Here is a 26,745-nt window from a genome sequence, read left to right on the forward strand (position 1 = left end):
CCGCGCCCAGCAGTAACTTTCAATAAATAGAGGGGAAGATGGAATGGGAGACCTATTCATTCAAAAGAAGCAAAGAAAGGAGGAAAAGTGAACAGATAAGGAAGATAACTACATAGTACAACAGAAGATAGCAAGAACAAATTCTTAAGGATTAGTGATTACAACACTAATTAAAACATGCAGCTGCTTGCCACTTTCAAGAGATACAACTCCAAACACAAGCATATAAGTTAAAAAAAGAAGAATATATATCTGATAAATATTATATAGCTATATAAGGCAACAAAAAAGATCCTAAGGCAAAAAGCTTTAGGAGAAATGAGAGAGTAATTGTGTAATGATAAAAGGTTCAGCTCATCAGGGATATGTCACAAGTCTAAACTTGATTGCAGCTAGTAACATAGGTTCAATATATAGAGGCAACAATAATCAGAAAGGTGAAGTTCTTTATAAGGAGAAGTTGAGTCCTACAGTCACATGGAAGATTTTAACACACATGACAGTAATTAATAGGTTAGGGAGATTGAAAAAGAACAACCAAACGAAACCCAGGATGAATATGAATCTGAACAACACAATTTGAAGTAATAAACAAATAAGGAAACTTGAACTTAATTCCTTGAGAATATGCATTCTTTTCAAATGTAAAGAAACTTAAAAAAAATTTTAAAAATAATCTATGGTTCAAAGATGAAATCATAATGGAATTAGAATGATAATGAAAATGTTAAAAAATAAAACTTGGGGGTCTGTAAATAAAAATTTATGTAAACAGAAATCATCCTGCATGCTTTTATTAGAAAAGAAGGATAAAAACAAGCTGAACATCCAACATAAGCAACTAGAAAAACAATATAAATCCAAAGAAAGTAGATGGAAGGAAATAATAAAGAGTAGAGAAGAAAGAAATGAAATAGTAAAAAAAACTACAATCTACAGAATCAACAAAGTAAAAAGATCTTTATTTGAAAACATTAACAAAATTGATGAACCTTTTATAAGACTGATAAAGAAACAAAGAGAGATGTAAATAATCAAAATACTAGAGATGAATCAATGTGGATGTGAAGAAATTAAAAAGATACCTAGAGAATATTACAAATAACTTTATGTCTATAAATTTGGAAACTTAGGGGAAATGGCCGAATTCCTAGAAAAATATAAATTACAAAACAGACTAAAGAAGAGACGGAAAACCTAAATAGTTCTATAACCATTAAATCAATAACAAGAATAAACAAAGAAACAAACAAGGATAACCTTGAATCAGTACAAGAAAGTCATCCCTCAAAGAAAATACCAGGCCTAGATGGTTCCATCGGCTAATTCTACAAAATGCTCCAAGAACAAGTAACTCCAGTCTGTCAGGAAGAATAGAGAACAGCGTAAGAGAAACAAAGACTACACAAGAACAGTGTCAGAAAGGGAAATAACTGTTCAGTCTCACATTGTAGAAATCCTAAACAAAACATTAGCAAACCAAATCCAGGGATATGTGAAAAAGATAACGATTTCATTTATCCCAGTTCTGTTTATCTCAGAAATGCAAAGTTGATTCAACATTGATTAAAAAACAGCCTGGCGCAGTGGCTCACGCCTGTAATCCCAGCACTTTGGGAGGCCGAGGAGGGTGGATCACTTGAGGTCAGGAGTTCGAGAACAGCCTGACCAACATGGTGAAATCCTGTCTCTACTAAAAATACAAAAATAGCTGAGCGTGGTGGTGGGCGCCTGTAATCCTAGCTACTTGGGAGGCTGAGGCAGGAGAATCTCTTGAATTCAGGAGGCAGACATTGTAGTGAGCTGAGATCGTGCTATTGCACTCCAGCCTGGGCAACAAATGCGAAACTCCATCTCAAACTACAACAACAACAGCAGTGAAAAACTAGGCCAGGTGAGGTGGCTCACACCTGTACTCCTAGCACTTTGGGAGGCCAATGCAAGCAGATCTCTTGAGCTCAGGAGTTCTAGACCAGTCCAGGTAAACACGATGAAACCCCGTCTCCACAAAAAATACAAAAATTAGCCAGGTATGGAGGCGTGTGCCTGTAGTCCCAGCTACTTGGGGGGCTGAGGCAGGAGGATCACTTGAGTCCAGGAGGTTGAGGCCGCAGTGAGCTGTGTTCACATCACTATACTCTAGCCTGGGCAAAAGAGCAAGACTCTATCTCAAAAACAACAACAACAACAACAAAACCCACAACAAACAGACAAACAAAAGATTTATATTAGTTTTTATTTTAAAAACTAACATAAATAATCAGCTAGCAGTTTAAAGGAGAAGAGAATACGTGAGTAACAGGTCCAGAAAAAAAAAAAATGAAATTTAACAACCATTCATGATAAGAATTCTCAGAAAACTAGGAAGGAACAGGATACTTCCTTAAGCTGATAATAGACTTCTAAAGAAATCCTGTAGCAAACATCATACTCTACTGGGACACGTTAAAAACATTCCTTTGAAAATCAGGACAAAACAAGGATGCCAGCTATCAATCCTTCTATTTGACATTGTACCAGAGGTGCAAGTTAGCACAATAAGTTAGTCAGGCCGGGCGTGGTGGCTCATGCCTGTAATCCCAGCACTTTGGGAGGCCAAGGCGGGCGAATCACCTGAAGTCAGGAGTTCGAGACCAGCCTGACCAACATGGAGAAACCTCGTCTCTACTAAAAATACAAAATTAGCTGGGCATGGTGGCGCGTGCCTGTAATCCCAGTCACTCGGGAGGCTGAATCAGGAGAATTGCTTGAACCTGGGAGGTGGAGGTTGCAGTGAACCGGGATCGCGCCATTGCCCTCCAGCCTGGGCAACAAGAGTGAAACTCTGTCTCAAGAAAAAGCAAAACAAAACAAAACAAAAAAACAAAACAAAACAAAAAAAACAAAAAAGTTAGATTGGGCAGTGTTACTCTGCAATAACAAACCATCTCAACATTTCAGAGATTTAAAATGATAGATTAAAGTCTATCCATCACTCTTGTCTACCTATTAGTGGAGGGTTCTATTCTACGACTACCACAGAACTAAAAAGAATAAGGATTGGAAAGGAGGAAACAAAACTGTCATTATTCTCAGATGTACTTGTCTACATGAAAAACCCCAAATAATACAAATTATTAGAATTAATAAGAATGTACAATGTTGTCAAATTTAAACTTGATATACAAAAGTAAATTATATTCATTAAACCAGCAATAAGCAGACAGGACATATGATAAATACACACTTGAGGTAATGGAAAACTAAGGAGTCCTGTGCTCATTTTTTTTTTTTTTTTTTTTGGAGACGGAGTCTCGCTCTGTTGCCCAGGCTGGAGTGCAGTGGCCGAATCTCAGCTCACTGCAAGCTCTGCCTCCCAGGTTCACGCCATTCTCCTGCCTCAGCCTCCCGAGTAGCTGGGACTACAGGCGCCGCCACCACGCCCGGCTGATTTTTTGTATTTTTAGTAGAGACGGGGTTTCACCGTGTTAGCCAGGATAGTCTTGATCTCCTGACCTCGTGATCCGCCCGCCCCAGCCTCCCAAAGTGCTGGGATTACAGGCGTGAGTCACTGCGCCTGGCCTCTGTGCTCATTTATTTAAGAATGTGCATTCTTTTCAAACATTCAGAAATCTGAAAACACATTTTAAAATAATCTATGCACATAGATCATTTTATACATAATAGTAAAAATATGCAAAGGTACCTAAGGAAATAAACCTAACAAAATCTGTACAAGACTCTCGTATGGAGAAAATTACTAGACATTAGAAAGATACGATAGGGCAGACCTAAGTGAACGGAGGGACAGACCATTTTTATGGATTGGCAGACTCAAATGTAATGAAAAACAAATTCTTTCATGAAAATGCAAATTTTTCCCAAATTGATCCATATTTAATATATTCTAACAAAATCTCTATAGGACTTTTCATAGAAATTGACAAATAACTCTAAAACTTGAATAGAAAATGAAAGGGCCAAGAATAGCCAAGCCACACTCCTAAAGAAGAACCAGGGGATTTGCCTCAGCAACCATCAAGACTTCTTATGAAACTGTAGTAATTAAAGCAAAGTGTCTTGACACAGAGATAGAGAGACAGACCAATGGAGGAGAACGTCCAGGAACAGACCTACACGTACATGGACAGCTGACATAGGAGAGTGACGTGTCCGAGCACGTTGGAGGGTAAAGGAATATGTAATCGTGTTGCAGAAACAATTGGTTATTTGTCTGGAAAAAAATAAAAATGAATCTCAACTTAAGCCATATACACAAAATGAATTTCAGATCAAAGTGTGAAGGACAAAACTTCCAAACTTCCACAGGAAACATAGGAGACTATCTTTATGACCTGAGTGGGGTACAGGGAAGGATTTCTTAACCCCTCACCCCCATCCAAAAAAAATAAATAAATGAAGGGAAAGTTTAGTAAATTTTACTAGGTGAAGCTTAAGAACACCTGTTCATCGAAGGACATCACAATGAGGATGAAAAGCAAAGCAAACAACTAGAGGAAAATGTGCAGCACATTTAACTGACATAGGATCATCATCTAGTACACATTTAAAATAAAACAAAACCGACACATTCTTAAAAACCCTTAGAGGATGACAAACCACCAATTGAAAACTGGGCAAAAGTCAGAGATAGGCATTTTATAGAGAAGGAAACAAGAATGTCCAAAAGATGCTCCATTTAACAGTCTGACAGAAATTAAAGCCTGACAACTTCAAGTGTTGATGAGGGTGTGTGACAACTTCCCACTGGGAGTGGCGACGCCCAGCCTGGCCTGGCGTTACCTGGTGAGGCCGCGCACATCCTGACCCTGCGACCCAGCAATTCCTCTTCCCAGGAGCAACAGTCCCCAGCCTGTTGTCCCTGGATTCCAGGGGGTCCTTGGGACCCTTTCAGGGGGTCCACAGGCAAGGCTACTTTTATAATAACACGATGTTATTGCCTTTTCCACTGTGTTGAAATTTGCACTGATGGTGCAAAAGCAATGGTGGGGAAAATTGTCCAGTAGAAAAAAAAGGGAGTGTGACTTAAGAATGTCCTAAATGAGGTAAAACTTTTAACTTTTATTCAGTCTAGATTTTTGAGATTTTCCATATTCTATGTGACATAACGGTTTGTGCACACGAAGCCCCTCTGTTGCATACAGAAAGTGTGCTTGTGGTTGAGGGAAAGCACTTCATTCACATGTGAGCTGAACGGGCCACTGTTCTCTTGGAGTACCGTTTCTGCTCTAAAGAAGGACTGCTAGACATACTACGGTAATTCAGACTTCAGTGTTTGGCTGATATTTCCTTGAAAATGAACACAATGAACCTGTCGTTTAAAGAACAACTGAAATTAGGGGAAATATTTTATTTGGGTGGTTTCTATAAACAAGGGACTATAATTCTTGCACATTATTTTTCATCTTTGCTGTTTCTTTGAGCAGGCTAATGTGTCATGCAATTATCTAAGGTATCTGTAAGTATTCTTGTTACCTGAGTAGTTGTATTATGTTTAAAAATGTAAGATGATTTTTAAAAGCCTGAGGACTGACCTAAGATGCGATTGTGTGAACTCTGTCTACTCTGGAGGATGGGGAGGATGTCAGCGGAAGTTTGAAGACTTTTTTTGTGTGCCATCAGATACAGGTAAAAATAATTGGGCAATTCTGTTTAAACAGGAACGATTGGCCTCCTTGGCCCTAAATAGAAGGGCTGATAGTTTTTTTTTTTTTTTTTTGAGATGGAGTCTCGCTCTGTCGCCCAGGCTGGAGTGTAGTGGTGCGATCTCGGCTCACTGCAAGCTCTGCCTCCTGGGTTGACACCATTCTCCTGCCTCAGCTTCCTGAGTAGCTGGGACCACAGGTGCCGCCACCACGCCAGGCTAATTTTTTGGTATTTTTTTTTTAGTAGAGACGGGGTTTCACTGTTTTAGCCAGGACGGTCTCGATCTCCTGACCTCGTGATCCGCCTGCCTCAGCCTCCCAAAGTGCTGGGATTACAGGCGTGAGCCACCGCACCCGGCAATTATTGTTATTTTTGAATAAATATTAAAAAAAATTAATCTTAGGGCCAGGTTCAGTGGCTCACACCTGTAACCCCAGCACTTTGGGAAGCCCAGGTGGGTGGGTCACTTGAGGTCAGGAGTTTGAGACCAGCCTGGTCAACATGGCGAAACCCTGTCTCTAATAAAAATACAAAAATTAGCCATGTGTGGTGACACACACCTGTAGTCCCAGCTACTCGGGGGAGCTGAGGTAGGAGAATCACTTGAACCCGGGACGTGGAGGTTGCAGTGAGCTGAGATCGCACCACTGCACTCCAGCCTGGGTGACAAGAGTGAGTGAGACTCCGTCTCAAAAAGAAAAGTTAATATTAATTGCTAAAATAAATATTGATAAATATAATCTATATAACCAAAAGTTAATTGGGGTCCTTAACAATTTTTAAGAGTATAAAGGGATCCTGAGCCTTTTGAGAACGGACACCCTAGAGAAAGTGTGCACTTGTGTGTACCAGGACCGGGTATAAGAATGTCCACTGTGGGAATATTTACAACAGCAAAAAGCTGGACACACACATGTTCATCTACAGTAGGCGGGATAAACAAATGTCATGTGTCATCTTGATGTATTTCACAATAAAACAGTAATATTTGGAAATGGCCCCAAACTAAACAATCTTGTAAGAATCTTGGCCATGCACAGCGGCTCATGCCTGTAATCCCAGCACTTTGGGAGGCCGAGGCAGGCGGATCACAAGGTCAGGAGATCGAGACCATCCTGGCTAACACGGTGAAACCCCGTCTCTACTAAAAATAAAAAAAATTAGCTGGGCATGGTGGCGGGTGCCTGTAGTCCCAGCTATTGGGGAGGCTGGGGCAGGAGAATGGCATGAACCTGGGAGGCAGAGGTTGCAGTGAGCCGAGATCGCACCACTGCACTCCAGCCTCGGGGACGGGGCGAGACTCCGTCTCAAAAAAAAAAAAAAAAAAAAAAAAATCTCCCTTCCATTCCTGCCTCCCAGCACCACACCTGTTCAGAATTCCCAGAGCAGTCAGCATTCCTAGAGACTGCTTACGGACATAGGCAACATACATGGTTTTGTGTTACCCTCTTTCTTTGTTACCCAAATGGTCACGCACTCTTGCCCCCGTTCTTGCCTCTACCCTTTTCTGTCAGTGCCTGGAGGGACAGGTCTTGGAGATTGTTCTGTCCACCTTATTCCCTTTCGTAGCTGCACAGCATTCTAGTTATAGGTGTTTCATAATTTGTAATCCAGTCCCCATGGGCGATAAGGCAATCTGCCCCCAGTGTTTGGCCATAACGGACATTGTCTATCCCAAATACCTTCGTCCGTGCATGTCCGTGTACATGGGTGTGTATCTGTGGGATAAATTCGTAGGTATGGAAAGTTGGGGTCAAGAAAGTCCGTTTAAAGCGTTGATGCTAGTGCCAATCTCCCCTCCAAAGCGGCTGCGCCAGCTTCACCCCAGCAGCCATGTGGAGAGTGCCTTCCACAAGGTGTCTAACCTACTAGGTGACCTTTGCTTATCTGAGAAGTGAAAGTGCAATCTCCTATTTAGTTTGTACTTTTATTAGGTGTGAGGGCAGAAGGCACAATGTTTGCAATTCTGACTTGGATTTAGCCCGTTGGAGGCACCGGCACCCCGCTGGTTGGGCTCCCAGAAGGGCGGGATGGAAATCCCGGTGCATGGGCTGTGTCCGGAGCACCGGGTCCCAGGGGTTCCCTTACCCAGCCCGGGCAGCGCGCAGCAACCCGCGCTTCCTCGCGCGGCCGCTGGAGGGCACCGGCGCCCACCGAAACGCACCGGGCAGGCGCTGGGGGTCCCGGAGCGCGCCAGGGGGCTCCACCCTCCTCCGGGCCCCGGGTCCTGGCCCACCCGGGCAGCGCGGCCCATGGCCCGTTCCTCGCCCACTCCTGCGCCCTCGCTGGGTGGGCGACCCCCACGTCCTGTACATTCAGGCCCCAGGCTTTCCGGGACTCGGCCGTGGTGGTCGGCCCCCGAGCCGGGGGGGCGTGGCGGAGCGGGCAGGGCCCCTCCGAGCCCACCGGTCCCTCTCCGGGCCACTCCAGCACTCGCCCAGAGAAGGCTCTCGGGCTCCCCCGAGAGCGGCTAGTCACGGTGCGGGTCACTTTGGGGACAGCCCGTCAGCGCCTCCTACCTTTGTGCTGGCCAGAGGGTCCTTGTTCACAAAGGCCTGGACAAACTCTTCCGGCCCGATGTGCCGCAGCCGCTCCTGCAGGGAAGGGGCAGAGTGGGTACAGGAGGGAAGGTATGGGGAGGGGGTGCCGACTGGGGGCCCTGCCCTGGTGCCCCTGCCCCTAGTCCTCCACACTGGGGCTGGAGACCCTGTTTCAGGTTGTCACAGAGCTCCGCGCCTTCCCTGGAGGAGGCAGCCCCTCCTTGCCCGGTTCATGGGGGAAGGGAACAATGCTACGGGGCGTGAGCCCAGGGAAACCAGGCTCCACACTAGGTAACTGAAGTGCTGCTTCCTCTGCGGGGCGGGGCACGCGGGGCAGGGGCGAGTGCTGGTGGCCAGGAGCGTGGCATCTGGGCCAGAATCAAACCCTGGCTCTGTCCCTTCTGCTGTGTGACATTGGCAAGTCGCTTCACCTTTCTGGGCCTTAGTTTCCTCTGTGTACAGGGCCTGCCTGGCCAGGTGATGGAGACATGAGCGAGCGCATGGGAGTGCGCTGGAAAAGTGCCTGGAGAGCAGGGAGGGCTCCATCAACCCTCAGTCTCAAAGGGAAGAACCCACCCCAGCCTCCCTCTCCCTGGGATGGGCCCTTGGCCTCTGCATCCACGAGGAGCGCAGTGCGTGCTCCAGGCTAGGCCAGGGCCCTCCTTCACAAGCTTGTGGGGCTGCTCCGGGAAGCCAGGAGGGCCCAGTGTATCTGTGTGGGTCCTGCTGAATCCGGGGTGAGGAAGGTGGCTTGGGCCGGCTCACCAGTTCCACGTGGGTCAGCTGCTGGGCCAGTGTGTAGGGGTCGCTGCAGACACCAAGGAGCTCCCTGTGGATGGAGGCTGGCGGCTTGGTCCTGTAGGAGATGGGCTTGTCGGCACTCACCAGACCTTCCGGCCCCTGGCGCAGAGCCGCCAGCTTCTGGTGAAGAGCCTGTAGGAGCTGATGCATCCTCTTCCGGTATGCCTGGTGGGTGGAAAGAGGGGCACTCAGGCCTGAACACTCATCTCTACATCTCTAACACTGGAGCCAGGCAGCCTCCTGGGCTCCAAAGGGACGGTCTTTTCCTCGGGGTCTCTGGAGAAAAGGCCAGGTACCAGCACAGGGGCCAGGACCTGCCCCTACCCTGAAACAGGACCCAATCCTGGCCAGGTTGGGGCCACCTGGCAAGGGATCTGGGGTGAAGGTTGCAGGGCTTCCCATATGTGGGTGGGAGCCAAGAGGAGCACATGTCAGGGAGGGTGACGGGGGCCGGGGGCAGCTGTCTGGGGTGGTGGGGCAGAGTGGGGTGGGCACAGCCAGGAAGCCAGAGAAAGGGAGAGAGGAGGGAGACGTGGCATGGGCCCTGCCCTGGGCAGACGACTGGCATTTGGCTTGGCTTTAATGGGGCCTCTGTTATCTCCCAGGTCCAGCTCGGCCTTCCCCGACCAGCTGTGCTGTCCTGGCCTCTGCTCCCAGCAGTATTCGTCCAGGTCACCCTGTGCGACTCCTTTTATAGGACCACTGTCGAGACAGTTCGGTTCATTTCCTCCCACACTAGAATAACAGCTCCACAGGGCTGCAAGGTCTGTGCTGCCGCCTCTGTGATGTGAGAGACCAGCCCTGCTCTGGGCACACAGTGCGTGCAAGGTAGTGCTCACCCCCACCAGCCAGCCCAGACGCACGGGCTCTTGCTTTGGGCCACATCATGGGCTGGGTACAGGGATGAAAGGCCATGGCCACCCCTCAAGGGGCACCTCCTCTCCCACCATCAAGGAAAACCGAATTATTTTCCCTCAGAAACCCCTATTTCCAAGGAAGTGCCATCAGACTGGCTGGGTTTGCTAAGGGAGACGTCCTCGTGTCCTCAAGGGTTTTGGTCTAATTCACAGAGTAAGATGAAATCCCCTATAGCCACGAGCTGGCCCGGGCACTGGCAGAGGCAGTGGTGGGAGCGGGAGCCTGGTCCCCAGCGATGGCGAGCATTGACTGGACAGGCTACGTGCTCCCAGGGGCCTCGGGAAATAACGAGGGGTGGGCAGTTGGTATCAATAACGAGGGGTGATGGGAAATAAGGAGGGGTGGGCGGTCGGTATCAGTAACGAGGGGCGGGCGGTCGGTATCAGTAACGAGTGGCGGGTGGTCAGTATCAATAACGAGGGGCGGGTGGTCAGTATCAATAACGAGGGGTGGGTGGTTGGTATCATCAGGTCACTTCTGAGATTGCAGGGAGTGTTTCTTCACGCAATTTTGAAACACACAGCCTGCTGTGAGCGGTGGGCAGGCGTGGTATCTGCATGCTGGCTGTGAGGGTCTGGGGGCTCCAAATGCTCCGGGAAGCCTCAGACAGGGCGCTGGGGTGCTGCTGCTGCCTGAGGACTGCTGGAGCCCTGTGCTCTGGTGGCAGGGTTGGTAGTCATCTGGCACTCCTATGGCAGTGCTTCTCTGTGGAGTGGCCACAGGCCGCTGTGGCAGAGCCTCAGATGGGAGGAATGGGACAGGAGGTGGCTTAACCCTAAGCCTAACTCTCAGAGCACAGGGGCCAGGTGCAGACGGCGCCCACTAGTTAGCTGGGCAGTAAGTGGGGAAGCTGAGGTCCGACTCTTCTATCTGTTGCCCATGGAAGGAACGACCCCTGTCAGGAAGGCTGTGTCCAAAACTGGTCAGCACACTGCCTCCCAGGGCTTCATCTGAGTGCTGGGAAGATGAGGAGTGGGGCACAGCCACTGCCAGTCCTGGGGGGCACGGTCAGTCCCCCGTGGGCCCTGGCCCTTCCACTGACCTCCTGTCTCTCTCCCAGGCCCAGCCAGAGTCCCACGAGTGGCTACACCTGCTGTTTCATCGCCGCACCTCCCGCTCACTCCTGGATCACTTCACCTGGCGGCCACTCCCATCAGTCAATTCACTGGGCCCTCCTGTCACCAAAGCCAGTGACCGTTTCTCAGGCTGCGTCTTCCTTGGCCACCTCCGCCTCAGGCTCCTGGTTGCTCCTGCCTTGGGCTGTTGGCAGGCTTGCCTGTGTTCACCATCGTGGGATGCTGGGGTTTGGGGTTCTTCCTGCTCGGTCTAGGCCTCTCTTCCCTTACTTAGCGCCTGGCTATTCTGGTTCACAGCCGCAGTCTCCCTCTGATCTCCAGAGTCATGGGCAGCAGTCCCTCAGATGGCCCACAGTCCTCTGTTTGCCCAGTACAGCAGATGGAGGTGGGCTCTCCTTGTCCAAAGCTGGTATTCTCGGTGTTGGTGGACAGCGCGTCAGCCACCACACAGGCTTGGTGCCATCCTCGACCCCGCCCTCTCCCTCATTCCCCTCTAGGCCGTCGCCACCCTTCTCTATTTCATTTTCTTCTATTTCTGTGCATCCCATCACTGTCTCCGGAGGCCAGGTCACTGCCATCTCTCTGGCTGCCCTGGCCTCCTTAGTGCCGCCAGTGCATCCACGCCGGTTTCTCTCCACTCTGCAGGCAGAATGGGCTGTTCAAAATGCAAATCTGATCGCTGCCTCCCTCTTCCTGAAAATGCCTCCATGGCTTGTGCAAAGACAGGAGCCCTGGTGTGACTCTGAGGCCCTGAGGTCAGCTCTGGCCAGGCTTGGTGGCGTCTATGCGTCCTTGCTCCCCCTCTGTGCTCTGGACACAGGTCACTCCTCCACCCCTTTGACTCCTTCCCACCCTCCCCATGTCCCCAGCAGGATCTGGACAGCTTTCTCCCTTCTGGCATGTTCTCATCCACTGGACCGAAGCTCAAGTGCCGCTTCCCCAGAGGGGCCACTGGCGTTCAGTGCCGTGAACTCTTCTGCCACACCACTTTAGAGCTGTCGGGGAAATGATTCTGTTCATGTGCACCTCCTCTCCCGGGCCCACAGGCTCCACGCAGCCAACCGCCGGCTGCCCTGTGTTCACGAAGGGCTGTAGCTGGCTCACAGGAGGTGTCCACGAGCGTCTGCCGAATGCGTGGATAAACAGTGTTTGCACCTGCTGACAGTCAGACACTCTCTCCAGCAGGGTGTCAGGGCGGACTGCAGGCCGTGCCAAAATCAAGGCTGCAGGGTGTCTGTGCCTACCGCTTGATAGGGCCACGAGATTGCCTTGTTTTTTAAAAATGCAGATACTTTAGCACGACTTGTTACTGTTGAATGAACCAATATTCATTCCAAATAATCATCCTTTCCTGCTTGCTAATTTATTTCCATTTTTCCAGTGATGTTAGGTTCTAGCTTATGTTTGTTCTTTCCTGACTCTTCTACGCCCCCTCTGAATGTGGGGATGCTATCTGCCCTGCTCCTTGGCCTCTTCTCATTTTCTGATTTCTACACACTCGTGGACAGGAGCTCGGAGATCTCCCCGGTAGACATGGCAGGGCCAGAGACCTGAACCACAGAGCATGTCAAGGTGTTCCCTTGTCACTACAGTGGGTCCATGTTTATGGAGCACCGGGCTGTGCTGGGGTGGAACAGCACTTTGCCCCTCCTGCCTCGGGCTGAAGCCCTCCCTCCGCACCGATCACAGCTGGGAGGCTGCCCGGGAGGCTGGGAGCTCTGGAGCCGCGTTTCCTTCTATTTCCACAAGCCATCTGCTGCATGCATACAGCTGGGTGTGAATGCAGAGTCGTCCAAGGGTGGCCTGGGTGGCGGCCACGGCTTTCCAGGTGCCTCCAAGCTCTCTTGGACTGGGCATTTCACAGCTGGAACTCCTGTCCCTGACCAGATGAGCACTGGCCTCTGTTCTCTGAAATTCTTGGAGACTCCCTCCTGAGCCAGCCTAGGGCCCATGTCCTCCTGCCTATTAAATAACAGGCAGAGGTGCAGAAAGCTGACGCGGGAGCTCATGAGGCTCCTGGGGGTCTGCTCCCTCCGTGGGTTTGTTCTCTGTGTCAGTTTTCTGCCACCTCTGCCACAGAGGGAGCCTCAGAGGGCGGTGGTCAGTTCAGCAGACAGTCCGTTTGGGTGAGTTAGAAAGCAAGACCAGGCCGGGCGCGGGGGCTCCTGCCTGTAATCCCAGCATGCCGGGCGCGGGGGCTCACGCCTGTCATCCCAGGACTTTGGGAGGTCGAGGCAGGCAGATCACAAGGTCAGGAGTTTGAGACAAGCCTGACCAACATAGTGAAACCCCATCTCTACTGAAAATACAAAAATTAGCTGGGCGTGGTGGTGCACGCCTGTAATCCCAGCGACTGAGAAGGCTGAGGCAAGAGAATCGCTTGAACCCGGGAGGTGGAGCTTGCAGTGAGCCAAATCACACCACTGCTCTCCACCCTGGGTGACAGAGTGAGACTCCGTCTCAAAAAAATAACCAGCCCAGGAGAGGGGCTGCCTGTTGAGTCGGCCTCCTCTGTGGCTGGCCCAATGGGTATGGCCAGAGCACTGGGGTCCTCCCTGGCTCCCCGAGCCTCCTTCAGCCTCAGCACTGGCCTCCCTGAGCTCTAACTACTGCATTAACCAGGAAACTGGCTCAGAGAGGGAAAGCACCGTGCCCGAGGTCATGCAGCTGTGGTTTCCGAGTCTGAATCTGGGTGGGCTCAGGCTGGGTCCCAGGCCCTGCCTCATCAGTCTGGTCCAGGGCTCTTCCATCCCGAACCATTCTGCGCCAGGAAGGGAACAACCCACAGTCCACAGCAGCGCCCGGTGAGGAGAGGCAGTGCCCAGAGAAGGTCCTCTTCGGGGTGCATGCTTTTGTGTGGAAGGGCAACTCGAGGTCACCAGAGACACTGGGAAGCACCCCTGGCCGGGGCCTGGGTTGGGAGTGGGGAACTCCTATTCCAGTCCATGCTACACAGCCTGGTGACAGACCTGTGGGTCCAGGTGGATAGGAGCTACTGGTTTCCTGAGGGGAACTAGGCCAGGGCTTACCCCCAGCCCCACCACCGAGACATGGCTCCACCATCAGGCAGGTCAAATCTGCCTGGTCATATGACAGACCTCACCGCTGACACTTGGGGGTCAAAGGGAACAAAGCAGGAGACTGGGGTCTCACCCCTGCATATCATCGACCCAGCACCCACCATCCCCACACTCACCTCTTCTCCAGCCACGTGCTACCACCCACCTCCCCTTCTATACAGTGACCCACCCCAGATCCATCAATTCACTCCTCTCCCCTTCCTTCCTTCCAACATCTGCCCACTCACTCATTTACTGCCCACTCACACATCCACTCGCCTACCCATCCATCCACCATCTACTTTTCTTTTTTTTTTTTTTTTTTGAGGAGGAGGTCTGGCCTGTCGCCCAGGCTGGAGTGCAGTGGCAGCCATCTCGCTCTCACTGCAAGCTCCGGCCTCGGGTTCCTTCATTCTCCTGCCTCAGCCTCCTGCGAGCAGACTACAGGCGCCGCACCACGCCTGCTAATTTTGGCTTTTAGTGACGGTTTCATTAGCTGATGGTCTTCACCTCCTGACCTCTCGCGGATCCGCCCGCCTCCTGCTGATTATGCGGCTTTGAGCCATCAGCCTCGCCCCACCTATATTCACTTTCACTCATTCATCCCCATCCACCTGTCCCCTTCTCTTCACCCAGCTATCACCCACCTCTCTTTTATAGTGACCACCAACCCCCAACAGAACCATCAATTCACTCATCTACCCTTGCTCCCTTCTTTCTAACATTCACCCCCTCAACCCCCTACCTTCCCCTCCATCTTATTCACCCATCCACACACCCACCCATCCACCTTCTCCATCCATTCACCCATCCACTCCACCCACCCACCTTCCCCTCCATCTATTCACCTATCGACGACGGGATTGATCGATGCCGATTGATGATTGACGACGACGATTGATCGATGCTTTTCGATGATTTACTGATCGACGATTGATCGACGCTTACTGACGATGCCGATTGACGAAGATCGACGACGAGCCGATCGATGCCGATGATTTACTGACGACGACGATTTGTCGACCAGAGCTTGATCGACGAAGATCGACACTGGATGACGATGCCGATTGACGAAGATCGACGACGACGATCGATGCCGATCGATTTACTGGACGAGCATCGATGATCGACGCTGATCGATTTACTGATCGACGTATCATCGACGAGATTTTTCTTCGACGACGAAGATCGACATTGATTGACGATGCTGATTGATTTATTGATCGATTGACATTACCGGGATCGATGCTGATGATTTATTGATCGATGGATGATTGACGATGCCGATGATTTGACGATTTACTGACCGATTGACGATGCTGACGATGACATTGACGACATTTATTGACGATGCCGATCGATTTACTGATCGACGATTGATTGACGATGCCGATGACGAAGACGACATTTATCGACGATGCCGATTGATTTACTGACGACGACATTGACGATGCCGATTGATTTTACTGACGATTACGATGACGACGCCGACGACGACGATCGACGACGACGATCGACGCCGATCGATTCATCGACGACCGACGATCGACGTCGACGACGCATCGATCCATCGACATCGACTTCCGACGACGCATCGATCCACCGACCTCGATCCACTTCCATCGACCCATCGATCCACCCACCGCATCCACTTCTCCCACGATCCACACCCACCCACGACCCATCGACCCACGACCACCCACCACCTGCCCACCGCCTGCCTTCACATCCACCACCCTACATCCACCTGCCTTATCCACCACCTGCACCTACTTCTCCCATCTATCTACATCTTCCTTAGCCGGTCAGCCAGCACTCGACTCTCGAGCCGCATTGTCCCCATCCCCCACCCAGCCAATCATCAACTGTTCCCTGGCCCTGTTTTCTGCTGCATCCTAAGTCAAATGTCACAATCTCGAGATGGATTAGGGGATGCAGAGGAGGAAGAGGAGGGGTGAGGAGGAGAACAGAGGAGGGGAGAAGTGCCAGGAGGAGGAAGAGGAAACCACTCTCATCTCACTGAGCCTCAGAACTTGCCTGCTCAGTTCTGAGTCACTTGCCTGCTGCGTGAAGTGACCCCAGGCAGTGCCTCCCTCAGAGCCTGAGTTATGTCTGCCGTGGGTGTTTGGCTTCCTGTTGCCCAGCCTGTCTTGGCAGTTTTCCCTTGTCTCACACGCAGCTCTTCTGCCATGTCCAGACCCACTGCAGCATGTCACCAACTACCAGCTTGCCATGTTCCATTTCCTTCCAGGACAACCAACATGGGCCCCTGCCCACGTTTCCCCCTCCCAGGCAATGCTACAGCAGTGCTGCCCACAGTGGCATGCCGGGATGCTGATAAATTTGCGTTTCCCCTTCCAGGTAATGCTATTACAGCATGCTCACAGTGGTACGTGCTTCAGATGCTGATAAACTGTTCCTTCTAACACAATTCAGACATGTCTAGCTCCATAACCCTGGAAGGTGAAGATTTTTGTCCTCCTTTCGCCCATTAGGGAAGTGAGGCTTGGATACCCTTCAGTGTGCTCCTCAGGGGAACACAGCTGGGAGAGCAAAGCAGGTGTTGGCCACAGCAGCACCTCATGCCCAGCACACCCAAGGCCTCCCAAGCCACTGGGTTTTCTGAGGGCAAGGGCTGTGTTTACCTGGTGTGGTTTAACTACAGCGGTGAGGTCTTGTCCCCTCCTCTGCCCCTGCCCTGAAGGTTTGCAGCTTACCCCTGGGGGCAGAGAGGATCCCAGGAGAATCTGCTTGGACAGGTGTGGTCATTTTCCCTGCTACTGTTTTTTTTGTTCATCCTGTAGACACTCTTCCCTGGCCCTGATTTGCAGGTCCCTGCCTAGCGGCACTGACCACCAGCCCAGCCCTTCTTGCACGGGAAGTGGGGCAGGGGCAGGAGCGGGGAGGTCTCCATGGCCAAGGCCCAGGACAGGGCTCTGCCAGCCCCCCTAGTAGGTCAGAGGCCAACAGCCTGGCCACCTGGCCCCAAGAGTCCATGAATGGGTCTTCCCTCACCCGCCATCTGATGCCATTGGTGAGAGCAGTCAGGGAGAGGTCACCAGACTCCGCGTTCCCTCCCAGCTCCGCAGTGCCTGATTCCTTGATGGGCCAGAAAGGGGCTGGATTTAGAGGTGTGCAGGATGGGGAGATAGGGCCCTGGGGTGCGGGCCCGGAACAGGCGCAGGCCTGGGACAGGAGCCCAGGGTGACGCGACCCCCGCCCGGCTGCCCACCTCGTCACAGGGGGCGATGCGGCCCACCACGTCCTTAAGGTGCCCGATAGTCGACTCCTCCTGGAAGTCCCTCGGGAAGGTCTCGGTCCACTCGGCCAACAGCTGGAGCAGTTTGGGGCCGAACTTCCGGACCCGGGCCTGCAGGTAAGCGAGGGGCACCGCGCTCGTGAGGGGCGCCGGGCGGGCACGTGAGCCTCACTGCGCGTCCTTGCGGGTGTGGCCGCCCGGGTAGGCAGGGCCTCGAACCCATTCTGTACCGGGGCGGGGAGGGGGTGGTGCGATCCTGCCCTGCGCCCACAGGGAGCGGAGCGGGGACCGACACATTTCTGGGCGGGGCCATCTCTTGCTGCGGCCTTTCCGCAAAGTCTCCATCCCCCAGGGGAGTCTCTGTGCTGCGGGGAGGGGGCAGTTCTCAGGAGCAGCTGACCCTGCCCCAGGGGTGGATCCAGGTCTGCACCGACCAATCAGAGCAGTGCATACGCTGTCATGCGCAGTGATTGGCTCACAGACGGCCACGTGACCTAGGATAGGCCAATGAGGAGGCTCACTGGACCGGTAGAGAAAAGGGATTGAAGCTTCCACGTGACTGGAAAGGGTGGTAGGTGAGCCTGGTGCGGTGGAGGCGGCCGGGCACCGCACCCGCCAGTCTGAGGGAGGCCAGCCCGGGGAAACGGCGGCAGAGGGTGGGAGGGAGACAGGCCACGGTGCAATGCTGTAGTTTGAGGCCCGAGCCATTGGTTCCTGAGATAGGGCAGGTACAGGAGCCAGCTAAGTCCTTTTGGTTCAGGCGGGTGGAAGTTGGGTTTCTCTCACTAGCGGTAGAGCCCTACCGACGTGTGTGTAGTAGAGGCAGCCCGCAGGCTCTGGCCAGGGCTGGGGAGGGGGCGCGGATGTGCTGGCGGAAGGAAGCCCAGCAGAGGCAGCAGGCGACCCCCGCCCCCGGCCACAGATGGGTCCTACTGACCGGACTCCGGATACTCAGGTCTGGGCTTAATGTAAGCTCAAGGGCTCCCGTAGGGCACCGGAAAACTACAGGGAGATTAAAGGGCCTGTTCTGCTCCTTCTGGCTCTGGGCCTCAGACAAGGTGGAAACACCCTGTAGCCACCTTGTCAGGAAAACGGGGACAGTCATTGCCTCTCCGCGAGGCTGATGCCTTGAGGGCATGGCAGGGGAGTGCTGGTACACTCTGAGACCCCCTGGCCTGCCCTCCACCTCACCTTGTCCAGCACCGGCTTGTCCAGCTGCTGCTGCTCGATGCACAGGTGGCAGACCCGGGCCAGGAGCTCCCGGGGCTCGATGAAGAGGCGAGAGCTCAGCAGGAAGGTGAAGATGTAGGCTTTCTGGGGGACAAACGAGAAAGAGGGCACAGGCTAAGGAGGGCACCGGGAGGAGCATGCTTCCCAGCTGGCCCCGTACCCTGGCCCAAGGCCACTCCCAATCCTGTTGCCTCCCGTGCCTGATGGAGGACAGCCCACTCTCCTGCCCGCTGGGTAGGTCACCCACCTCGGGGTAGTAGTCGGCTGTGGGCACCAGGTGCTGGATCAGTGTTTCCAGGGAGGCAGAGGATGGAGCTCCATCCAGGAGGGGCTGCCCGGCCTGTTCGCCATCTGTGGGCTCGGTGGTGGGTGGGCTGAGGCTGCCTGGGGTGACCATGTCGGAGGCACTCAGCGTCTGTGGCATGCCTGCCTAAAATGGCAAGGAGCAGTGGGCACCTAAGTGGGGCACACCTGAGTTAGGTGCACCTGAGTGGGGGTGTACCTGAGTGGGGGTGCACCTGAGTTGGGGGGTGCGCCTGAGTGGCAGCTGCTGGTCCTGGGGCTCCTGGCTGGGCAGGCTCCCCCCACAGCCACTTCGTGCCAGCCTGAGTCCAGTGGTCACTTCCTGGGAGTGCTGCCAGGGACCCCCTTCCTAACAGCAGAGCCTCCATTCTCCTTCCTCTCACAGCCTCTCAGCTCTCCTGCAGGACCCATCTCTTCTCTACTTTGGGGTTCCCACTCAGGCGCAGGCCTCTTCTAGATTCTGCCCCCCCCCCCCCACGCCTCAACGAAGGTTGTTTTTCACAAGCCTGGATAATCGGCCTAATCCCCCTGCTTCTGGCCACAAAGATTGGTTCAGGGATTGGCCCCATCCAAACTACGGGGGCTCAGCTGCAGTCCCAGAACTTTTGTGGCACTTGGAGGCTTTCTTTCCCCCTGGAGTCCTTGAGCTGGTGGAATGTATGCCTGACACTATTGGGGCCATTGTGGCACCATGAGGGGCAAGGAAAGTGGGCACATTCCTGAGCACAGTGTCGGGGACCTCGAATCCCGCTGTGCCAGAAGCCGCTCTGTGGACTTCTCCATCACATGTGCCTGTTTAAGTTGGGGTTCTCTCAGGTACAGTCAAAACTGCTGTCCTCCTTAACCTGGCATTCCAGGCTCTTTGTGATTTGGACTAGCTGACCTGTCCATCCTCACTGCCTATCACCCCCATTGCTCTTGGCACCAGCCATGTACTGTCTTCCAAGTGCCTTCTCCAACTATGAACCACTGCACACACCGTTCCCTCCTGCGGGAAGGTTCTCCCACCATCTTCACTCTCCCATCCCTCTAGGTGTGGCTGAAATGCCTCCTCTTCGGTGGAGGCTTCCCTGCTTCCCAACAAGGCTGCACCTGACCTCTGGTGGGCATCAGCAGATTCTCCTTGTCAGCCTTGTTGGGTGCCTGGGGTGCTGCTGTCAGCACCTGGCACAGAGAAAGGCCAGCTGCAGCCGTTACAGTGTCTTCTCTACCCAGACCTCCAGGCAGAGGCCAGAGCACATCCTCTGTGACCCCGCTCTGAGTGACGGGCCTGGCAGCAGCAGGTGTCCATATACACGTGCAGGTAGCCCATGCTTACTCTCAGAAGTACTTCCACTTACCCCTCTAGGCCTGTCTTCCTTGAAAGCCCAGGAGCCCTCACAGTGATGTGTCTTGGCTAAACCTGTCACTGTTTAACCAGCCCTTACATTCTTTTTTTTTTTTTGAGACGGAGTCTCGCTCTGTCACCCAGGCTGGAGTGCAGTGGCGCCATCTCCGCTCACTGCAAGCTCCGCCTCCCGGGTTCACGCCATTCTGCCTCAGCCTCCTGAGTAGCTGGGACTACAAGTGCCCGCCACCGCACCCGGCTAATTTTTTTGTATTTTTAGTAGAGACGGGGTTTCACCGTGTTAGCCAGGATGGTCTTGATCTCCTGACCTCGTGATCCGCCTGCCTTGGTCTCCCAAAGTGCGGAGATTACAGGCGTGAGTTACCACGCCCTGCCGCCCCTACATTCTTGATCATGGAGTCCTGCCAGCTCACTGCAGGGTCTTCTACTTCTTAGGACTCTGAGACTCCCCTGCTCACGCTGTCCCTGCTGCCCCGATGGCAACCCTGACCCTGGCCTGTTTCTCCTCTCCAGCACTCTGAGTGACCCTGCCCTGGGAGTAGAGACAGAGGGACATGGGGGGCCAGAGCTGACACTGGGGGTCAGAGGAGCCCCTCAGAGGGCTGTCCCGTGGGCATGTGGGTGTGGGAGGTGCTGGGACTGGGTTACAGCATGGGAAGGGCTCAGGCATTGGTGTGGACAGCAGCCCAGACAATCCTGGCCATGGTGACAGACACAGCTTATTTTCGCCTCCCTGACAATGCTGTAAGTGTTCAATTTTCAGCCAATAAAACTGTAAAATTTCACAAAATCACCTCCTGTCTGTCCCAGGGGGAGGCGGCTGTGCAGGTAGGCATGCAGGAAGCTGCACCTGCTCAGTGGGAGGGGGCTAGCTGTGGGATAGGCCAGCTGCAGGGTGCACACTGCTCTGCCTCCTGCCCAGGGCCCGGCAGCTCAGCCTGATTCCACAAGACAGAAAACCTGTGAGCCTGGGAGGTCTGCTGTCTCCTGCTGGACACCTGGCACCTGTTCACCCTGCAGCATTGGGCCTGCCCCAGATCCCAGCCCAATTTTCTTGACAAGCCAGTGGCAAGGGTGGAGGTGGCTCTGGAAGCCACTGCAGGACGGTGGGAAGTGCCACGCAGGGGCCTTTCTGAAGGAGGCCAGGAGGCTGCCACTTTAAAGAGACAGCCAGGAGGCTCCCAGGGGACCTGGGGCCTGGCCTGGAACCAGGTACTGGGCACATGGGAAGTGGGAGAAGTGTTCAGATCCAGGTCTGCTCTGGAGCCAGGGGTGGTGGTGGTTGCCAAACTATTGTGACCCCCAGGGATGCCCGGAGAGGGTCTGGGCTGCCAGTGGCCCTCTGACCTCCAATCACCCATCGTGTCACCAGCTGGGTCCAGGTCTGGGAATCAATGAATGGGCTTATCCTTGTGCCGCAGGCTTCAATTTTTTCCTGCTGTTGCCAAGGGTCATCCATTCCTGCGTGTATGCATGGAGTGACTCCTGGCTGTGTTCCAGGCAATGGGGACAAAGCCTGAGCTCAGGGAGCTGGCAGGGGAGGCACAGCTATGCAGAGACTGCCCCACTGGAGGCGTGCTGTGAGGGAAACAGGGTGACCACTCTCTATGCTCACTGTGGTGGATGTCCTAGGAGACCCCCTAAGAGAAGGTGAGGTATGGGCAGGGGCAGTGGCTCACGCCTGTAATCCCAGCACTTTGGGAGGCTGAGGCGGGTGGATCATGAGGTCAGGAGATCGAGACCATCCTGGCTAACATGGTGAAACTCTGTCTCTACTAAAAATAAAAAAAATTAGCCAGGCGTGGTGGCAGGCACCTGTAGTCCCAGCTACTCGGGAGGCTGAGGCAGGAGAATGGCATGAACGCGGGAGGGCGGAGCTTGCAGTGAGCAGAGATGGCGCCACTGCACTCCAGCCTGGGCAACAGAGCGAGACTCCCTCTCAAGAAAAAAAAAAAAAAAAAAAGAGAAAGTGAGGTGAGGTCAGCGCTGCTGCCACTATGGGGGGCCCCCACCCCTCCCGCCCCTCCCACCCCTCCCGCCCCTCCCACCTCTCTCTGCAGGCATGCTGGTGCAGACAGGCCAGGTGCCCACCTGTAGCCTCTGCATGAGGACAGCTGGGGACACCGAGGACGCTGCTGCTCCTCCAGCCCCCGGGGACAGCCAGCTCCTCCTCCCTCCAGCAGGAGCTCCAGCCTGCCTGGAATGGGCTGGGCGAGGGCGGCTGCACTGAGGGATGAGGGCAGGAAGGAGTCTGCAGAGAGACATGCCAGACGGACTGATCAGCGCGTGCAGAGACTCGGCGGAGCTGGGGGCAACGTGCTGTGATCGTGGGAGCATATGCTTAGGTGTCAGGAGCCGGGCAGTGGCTCCTGGAAGGGTCGTGGGGAGTGACTGAGTTGGGGTAGGGGAGTGTGCAGAGTGATCAGAGCATCGCGTCCGTTGTCTACAAAAACAGCCACGTAATGAGGGTCCTTTGCTCCACCCACAAGTGACTGCTTTTATTCGTTTCTTGTCTTTCTGTAGGTTCTTTATGCAAAGACAAGGAAATGTAAATACATATCGCCCTTTTCTGTCCGTATTACACAAAAAGGTAGCATGCTGTCTACACTCCCCACACTGGGATTTTTCACTCACAGTGCATTTTGAGGACCTTTCCATGGCAGGGCAGGGCTGCCTCATTCATTTTTATAAAAATCGCCTCACAATTTTCCACTGTTTGGATGTCCACAAATAATTTTTAAAAACCAGTGAGAAAGCAGCCCAAGCGTCCATCAGTGATGAATGGGTGGAGAAAATGTTACCTCTCCACACAGTGGGACGGGAGTCAGCCTTAGAGAGGAAGGAGATCCTGAGTCTGCGGCAACATGGATGAACGAACCTTGAGGACATCATGCTAAGTGAAATAAGCCTGATACAGAAGGACAAACACTGAGTGACTCCACTTGTGGGGGTACCTAGAGTCATCACATTCGTAGAGGCAGACAGTGGAATGGCGAGTGCCAGGGGCTGGGCTGTGGGACACGAGAACAGAGTCTCACTTTGGGAAGATGAGAAGATTTCTGGAGAGGGATGGAGGTGACGGTTCCACCACGATATGAAGGTACTTAATGCCACTGAACTGTACACTTAAAAAGGGTTAAAATGGGCCGGGCGCAGTGGCTCACACCTGTAATCCCAGCACTTTGGGAGGCTGAGGCGGGCAGATCATGAGGTCAGGAGATTGAGACTATCCTGGCTAACATGGTGAAACTCATCTCTACTAAAAATACAAAAAAAAGTGGCTAGGCGTGGTGGCGGCCTGTAATCCCAGCACTTGGAAAAGAACTGAGGCAGGAGAATCCCTTGAACCTGGAGGTGGGAATTGCAGTGAGCTGAGGTCGATACCACACACACCTCTCCAGCCTGGAGACAGGGGTTAAAATGATACATTTTATGCTATGTGTATTTTATTACTTTTTTTTGAGACAAAGTCTCGCTCTGTCACCCAGGCTGGAGTGCAGTGGCGCGATCTCAGCTCACTGCAATCTCCACCTCCCAGGTTCAAGGGATTCTCCTGCCTCAGCCTCCCAAGTAGCTGGGATTACAGGTGCACGCCACCATGCCCAGCTAATTTTTGTATTTTTAGTAGAGACCGGGTTTCATCATGTTGGCCAGGATGGTCTTGATCTCCTGACCTCGTATCACACTTTTTAAAAACGGCAGTGATGATGGGACAATTGTTTATTGTTACGATATCTCTCAAAAGTCTTGAAATCACTGTTAAGTCTTAAATCTCCCATCTGTGTTTTGTGCACATGGCCTGAATGATGCACGTGACAAAGGGGCTGGGAGTCTCGGCGGCTGCATAGAGGGGCTCTCAGCACGAGGGGCTCAGCACAGACGGGGAACGCTCTGCCTGTGCCCTGTAGAGACAGCTGTCCATTTCTCCCTGTGTCTGCCTCATCGGGGCGTGGGGCTTGGTGTGCGTGAACTAGACATATGCACGGTGTGGCTCCCGTGGGGTTCTGCTTCCTCCCCATGAAATGAATGAGACTGAATTAAATGCCTGGTGCTGGCAGGCGTGCAGGGGCAGCTCCTTACACACCACTGAGGGGAGGGGCGGTATGTGTTGTCATGGTCTCTTTAATTGTACCAAGATTTGGCTCAATGTGCCAAGAGCCTTATGTTCTATAGTGTCCTTTCATCCTAATCAAAGCCTTGGAAATGTATCCTGAGAAAATAAAGGGGACGAGCTGTGGAAAGAAAGGCCCTTGCTTCAGCATTAAATCCCAGCAGCGAACACTCGCAAGCAGCGCTGGTGGCGAACAAAGGGAGCATGGACGAGGAGGTGATCACAGACCCACTGGCGGAGTGGCTGTGGCCGCCGCAGTGATGGTTCTGAACACGCAGTCATAACACAGAAAACGGTGTGGCACAAGGAAGGGAAAAGAGCAGGAGAGAAAGGTGTGGATGGTGGAAATGACATTTATATGGATGAAGACTGCAGTGGGGCCCTGAGAAATGAGTCGCTGCAGTGCCTTCCCCGCACCCCGTTGTTTTACAGTCATTCATCCACATTGAAGTTCACTCATCAGAAGGTGGCTCTGGGAACACCTGAACTGATTCCAGGCCCGGAATGGTGAGGTTGGGGGCACCTGCCCCTGCTGTGGCAAGGGCACTGACAGGACACTGAGAGGAAATGCCTGGCTCTGGCACACAGCCCCAAGTGGCCGAAGCATGAGCTTCTGCCTCGGTTTCCCTCTCCATGGCTCCTGTCACGCTGCCCGGCCCCCAGCCCCTCAGGCATGTCTCCTTGTGTGTGTCTCCAGGCCCTGCACCTGGAGGTCCTGGGGCTCCTGCAGCAGTTCAAGAGACAGCAGGCGAGGATTGTGTGGGGTCAGGTCTGCTGAGAGACCGGCAGCCATGGGACAGGACCCCACGTGTCACCCTGCAGGGGGGCACTCTGATACCCGCCAATGCCCAGTTGGGCATCCTTCTGTCTGGAGGCCTTGCTGGCAGGCTCAGGGCCCACCCTGCTCTAGGCCACTGGCACTGGCAAAGTTTCTGGGACAGCATGGCCCCAGCCCAACCCCTCTCTGGGAGACGGGAAATGTGTGCGGGGACAGGGGCACGATGTGGTGTGTTGATAAGGAAGGCCAGCCCTGGAGATGGATGTGCATTTCCCTGCTATTCCAGTGGGTGCTAGAAGAGGGTAACAGTCACCTGCCCCCAGCCAGGTGAAGACGTGCCCAAGGGCCCTGCTGTTCCTCCTGCGTGTGGGGCTGGCAGAAGGTGGGCCGGCTGTGCCAATGAAAAACCACAAGCTCTGCTGTGCTTTGGGAGCTGACGTGCTCAGACCTTCCCGGTGTAAAAGCCATCCAGGACTCCTGACGTATGTTTCGTATTATGAATGTAAGGGTGGCAATTAATTCTATGTTTTAAAAAAGCCACTGTTGGGGCCACACAGTGAGTTAAAGCACAGTTAGAAATGGCATCTGTAGTGCCAAGGTGGCCAATTTACACACCCTGTTCCTGCTGGGGTCCCCTCATCCCTCAGCGTGGGTGGCTGGCAGTACAAATCTGCAAAATGGAAATCCGTCGAACTTGCAGAAGAAAAGCAGGTGGCTGGTCAGAGCGTGTCTTGGGGACTGGAGAGATGTTCTGCCCGGGCCAGGTGTGGCAGAAGGGACAGAGGTAAAGCAGGCTCCCGAAGGCCCTTGTGAGGACCACGTGCGTGTCTCAGGAGGACACCTGTGAGCTCTGAGAAGCGGGAGCAGCCCGATGCGCGAAGCACCTCACACAGTGCCTGCTACTGTGGAGAAAGGGCCCCCGAGGCCAGCACTCCCCACGGGGAGCTCGCCACCTGCCAGCGCCGGACCACAACACAGGCAGCAACTGCTTCTAGCCAAGGCTCTGTGCCAAAAAGACTTGCCAACTGCACTGCCACAGTTCCCCACGGCTTCTGTGCTGGCTGCAGCGGGGGCAACCCTCTACCTGCCCATCCAGCCCTGCAGCTGAAACCATGTCCCAACAGCTGCTGGAAATGACCCCACTGCTTTAGCCTCAAAGGCTGTGGTGATCAGATCAGAGCCCTTTCTGCCCTTTGCTTTAATATGGTGCAGAATTGTACACATTTACACATTCTCAAGAGTTTCAGACCAGCCTGGGCGACACAGGGAGACCCTCATCTCTAGAAAATTTTTTTTAAAATTAGGTTGATGTAATGTTGCACACCTGTAGTCCGAGCTACTTGGGAGGCTGAGATTGGAGGATCCCTTGAGCCCAGGAATTCAAGGCTGCAGTGAGCCGTGATGGCACCACTGCACCCCAGCCTGGGTGACAGAGCGAGACCCTGTCTCTAGCAAAAATAAAAAAAGTTAAAAAAAATATACTTAACATAAATTTACCATGTAAAGTTCAGTGGCATTAAGTACATTCACACTGTTGCCCAAGCATCACCACCATCCATCCACAGAAGTTTTTGATCATCCCAATTGAAACCCTGTACCCATTAAACACAAACTCCCCAATCTCTCGTCCTCTCCTCCCCCAGCCCCTGGTGACCACAGTTGTACATTCTATGTAT

General features: G+C 53.1%; 1 protein-coding gene across 3 annotated transcripts in view; it reads right to left on the bottom strand.

The window, feature by feature from the left end:
- The window catches only part of RASGEF1C (RasGEF domain family member 1C), a 105,919-nt gene that overhangs the window by 20,002 nt on the left and 59,172 nt on the right, over positions 1-26,745 (bottom strand). The window contains exons 1-6 of one of the 3 annotated variants that reach the window (XM_031666688.1): positions 22,272-23,335; positions 18,777-18,959; positions 18,491-18,613; positions 17,273-17,410; positions 8,952-9,152; positions 8,166-8,240 (exon numbers count right to left, since the gene is read on the bottom strand). In XM_031666688.1, the coding sequence (XP_031522548.1) occupies positions 8,166-8,240; positions 8,952-9,152; positions 17,273-17,410; positions 18,491-18,613; positions 18,777-18,959; positions 22,272-22,859 (1,308 nt within the window). In that variant the 5' untranslated portion in view covers positions 22,860-23,335. Of the gene's footprint in view, positions 1-8,165; positions 8,241-8,951; positions 9,153-17,272; positions 17,411-18,490; positions 18,614-18,776; positions 18,960-22,271; positions 23,343-26,745 lie in introns of those variants that run through there. The other 2 variants (XM_021940077.2, XM_009209713.4) reach the window with 2 other exon arrangements.

Source organism: Papio anubis, chromosome 5 (genome assembly GCF_008728515.1).
Source record: "Papio anubis isolate 15944 chromosome 5, Panubis1.0, whole genome shotgun sequence".
In the NCBI taxonomy this organism is placed as follows: domain Eukaryota; kingdom Metazoa; phylum Chordata; class Mammalia; order Primates; family Cercopithecidae; genus Papio; species Papio anubis.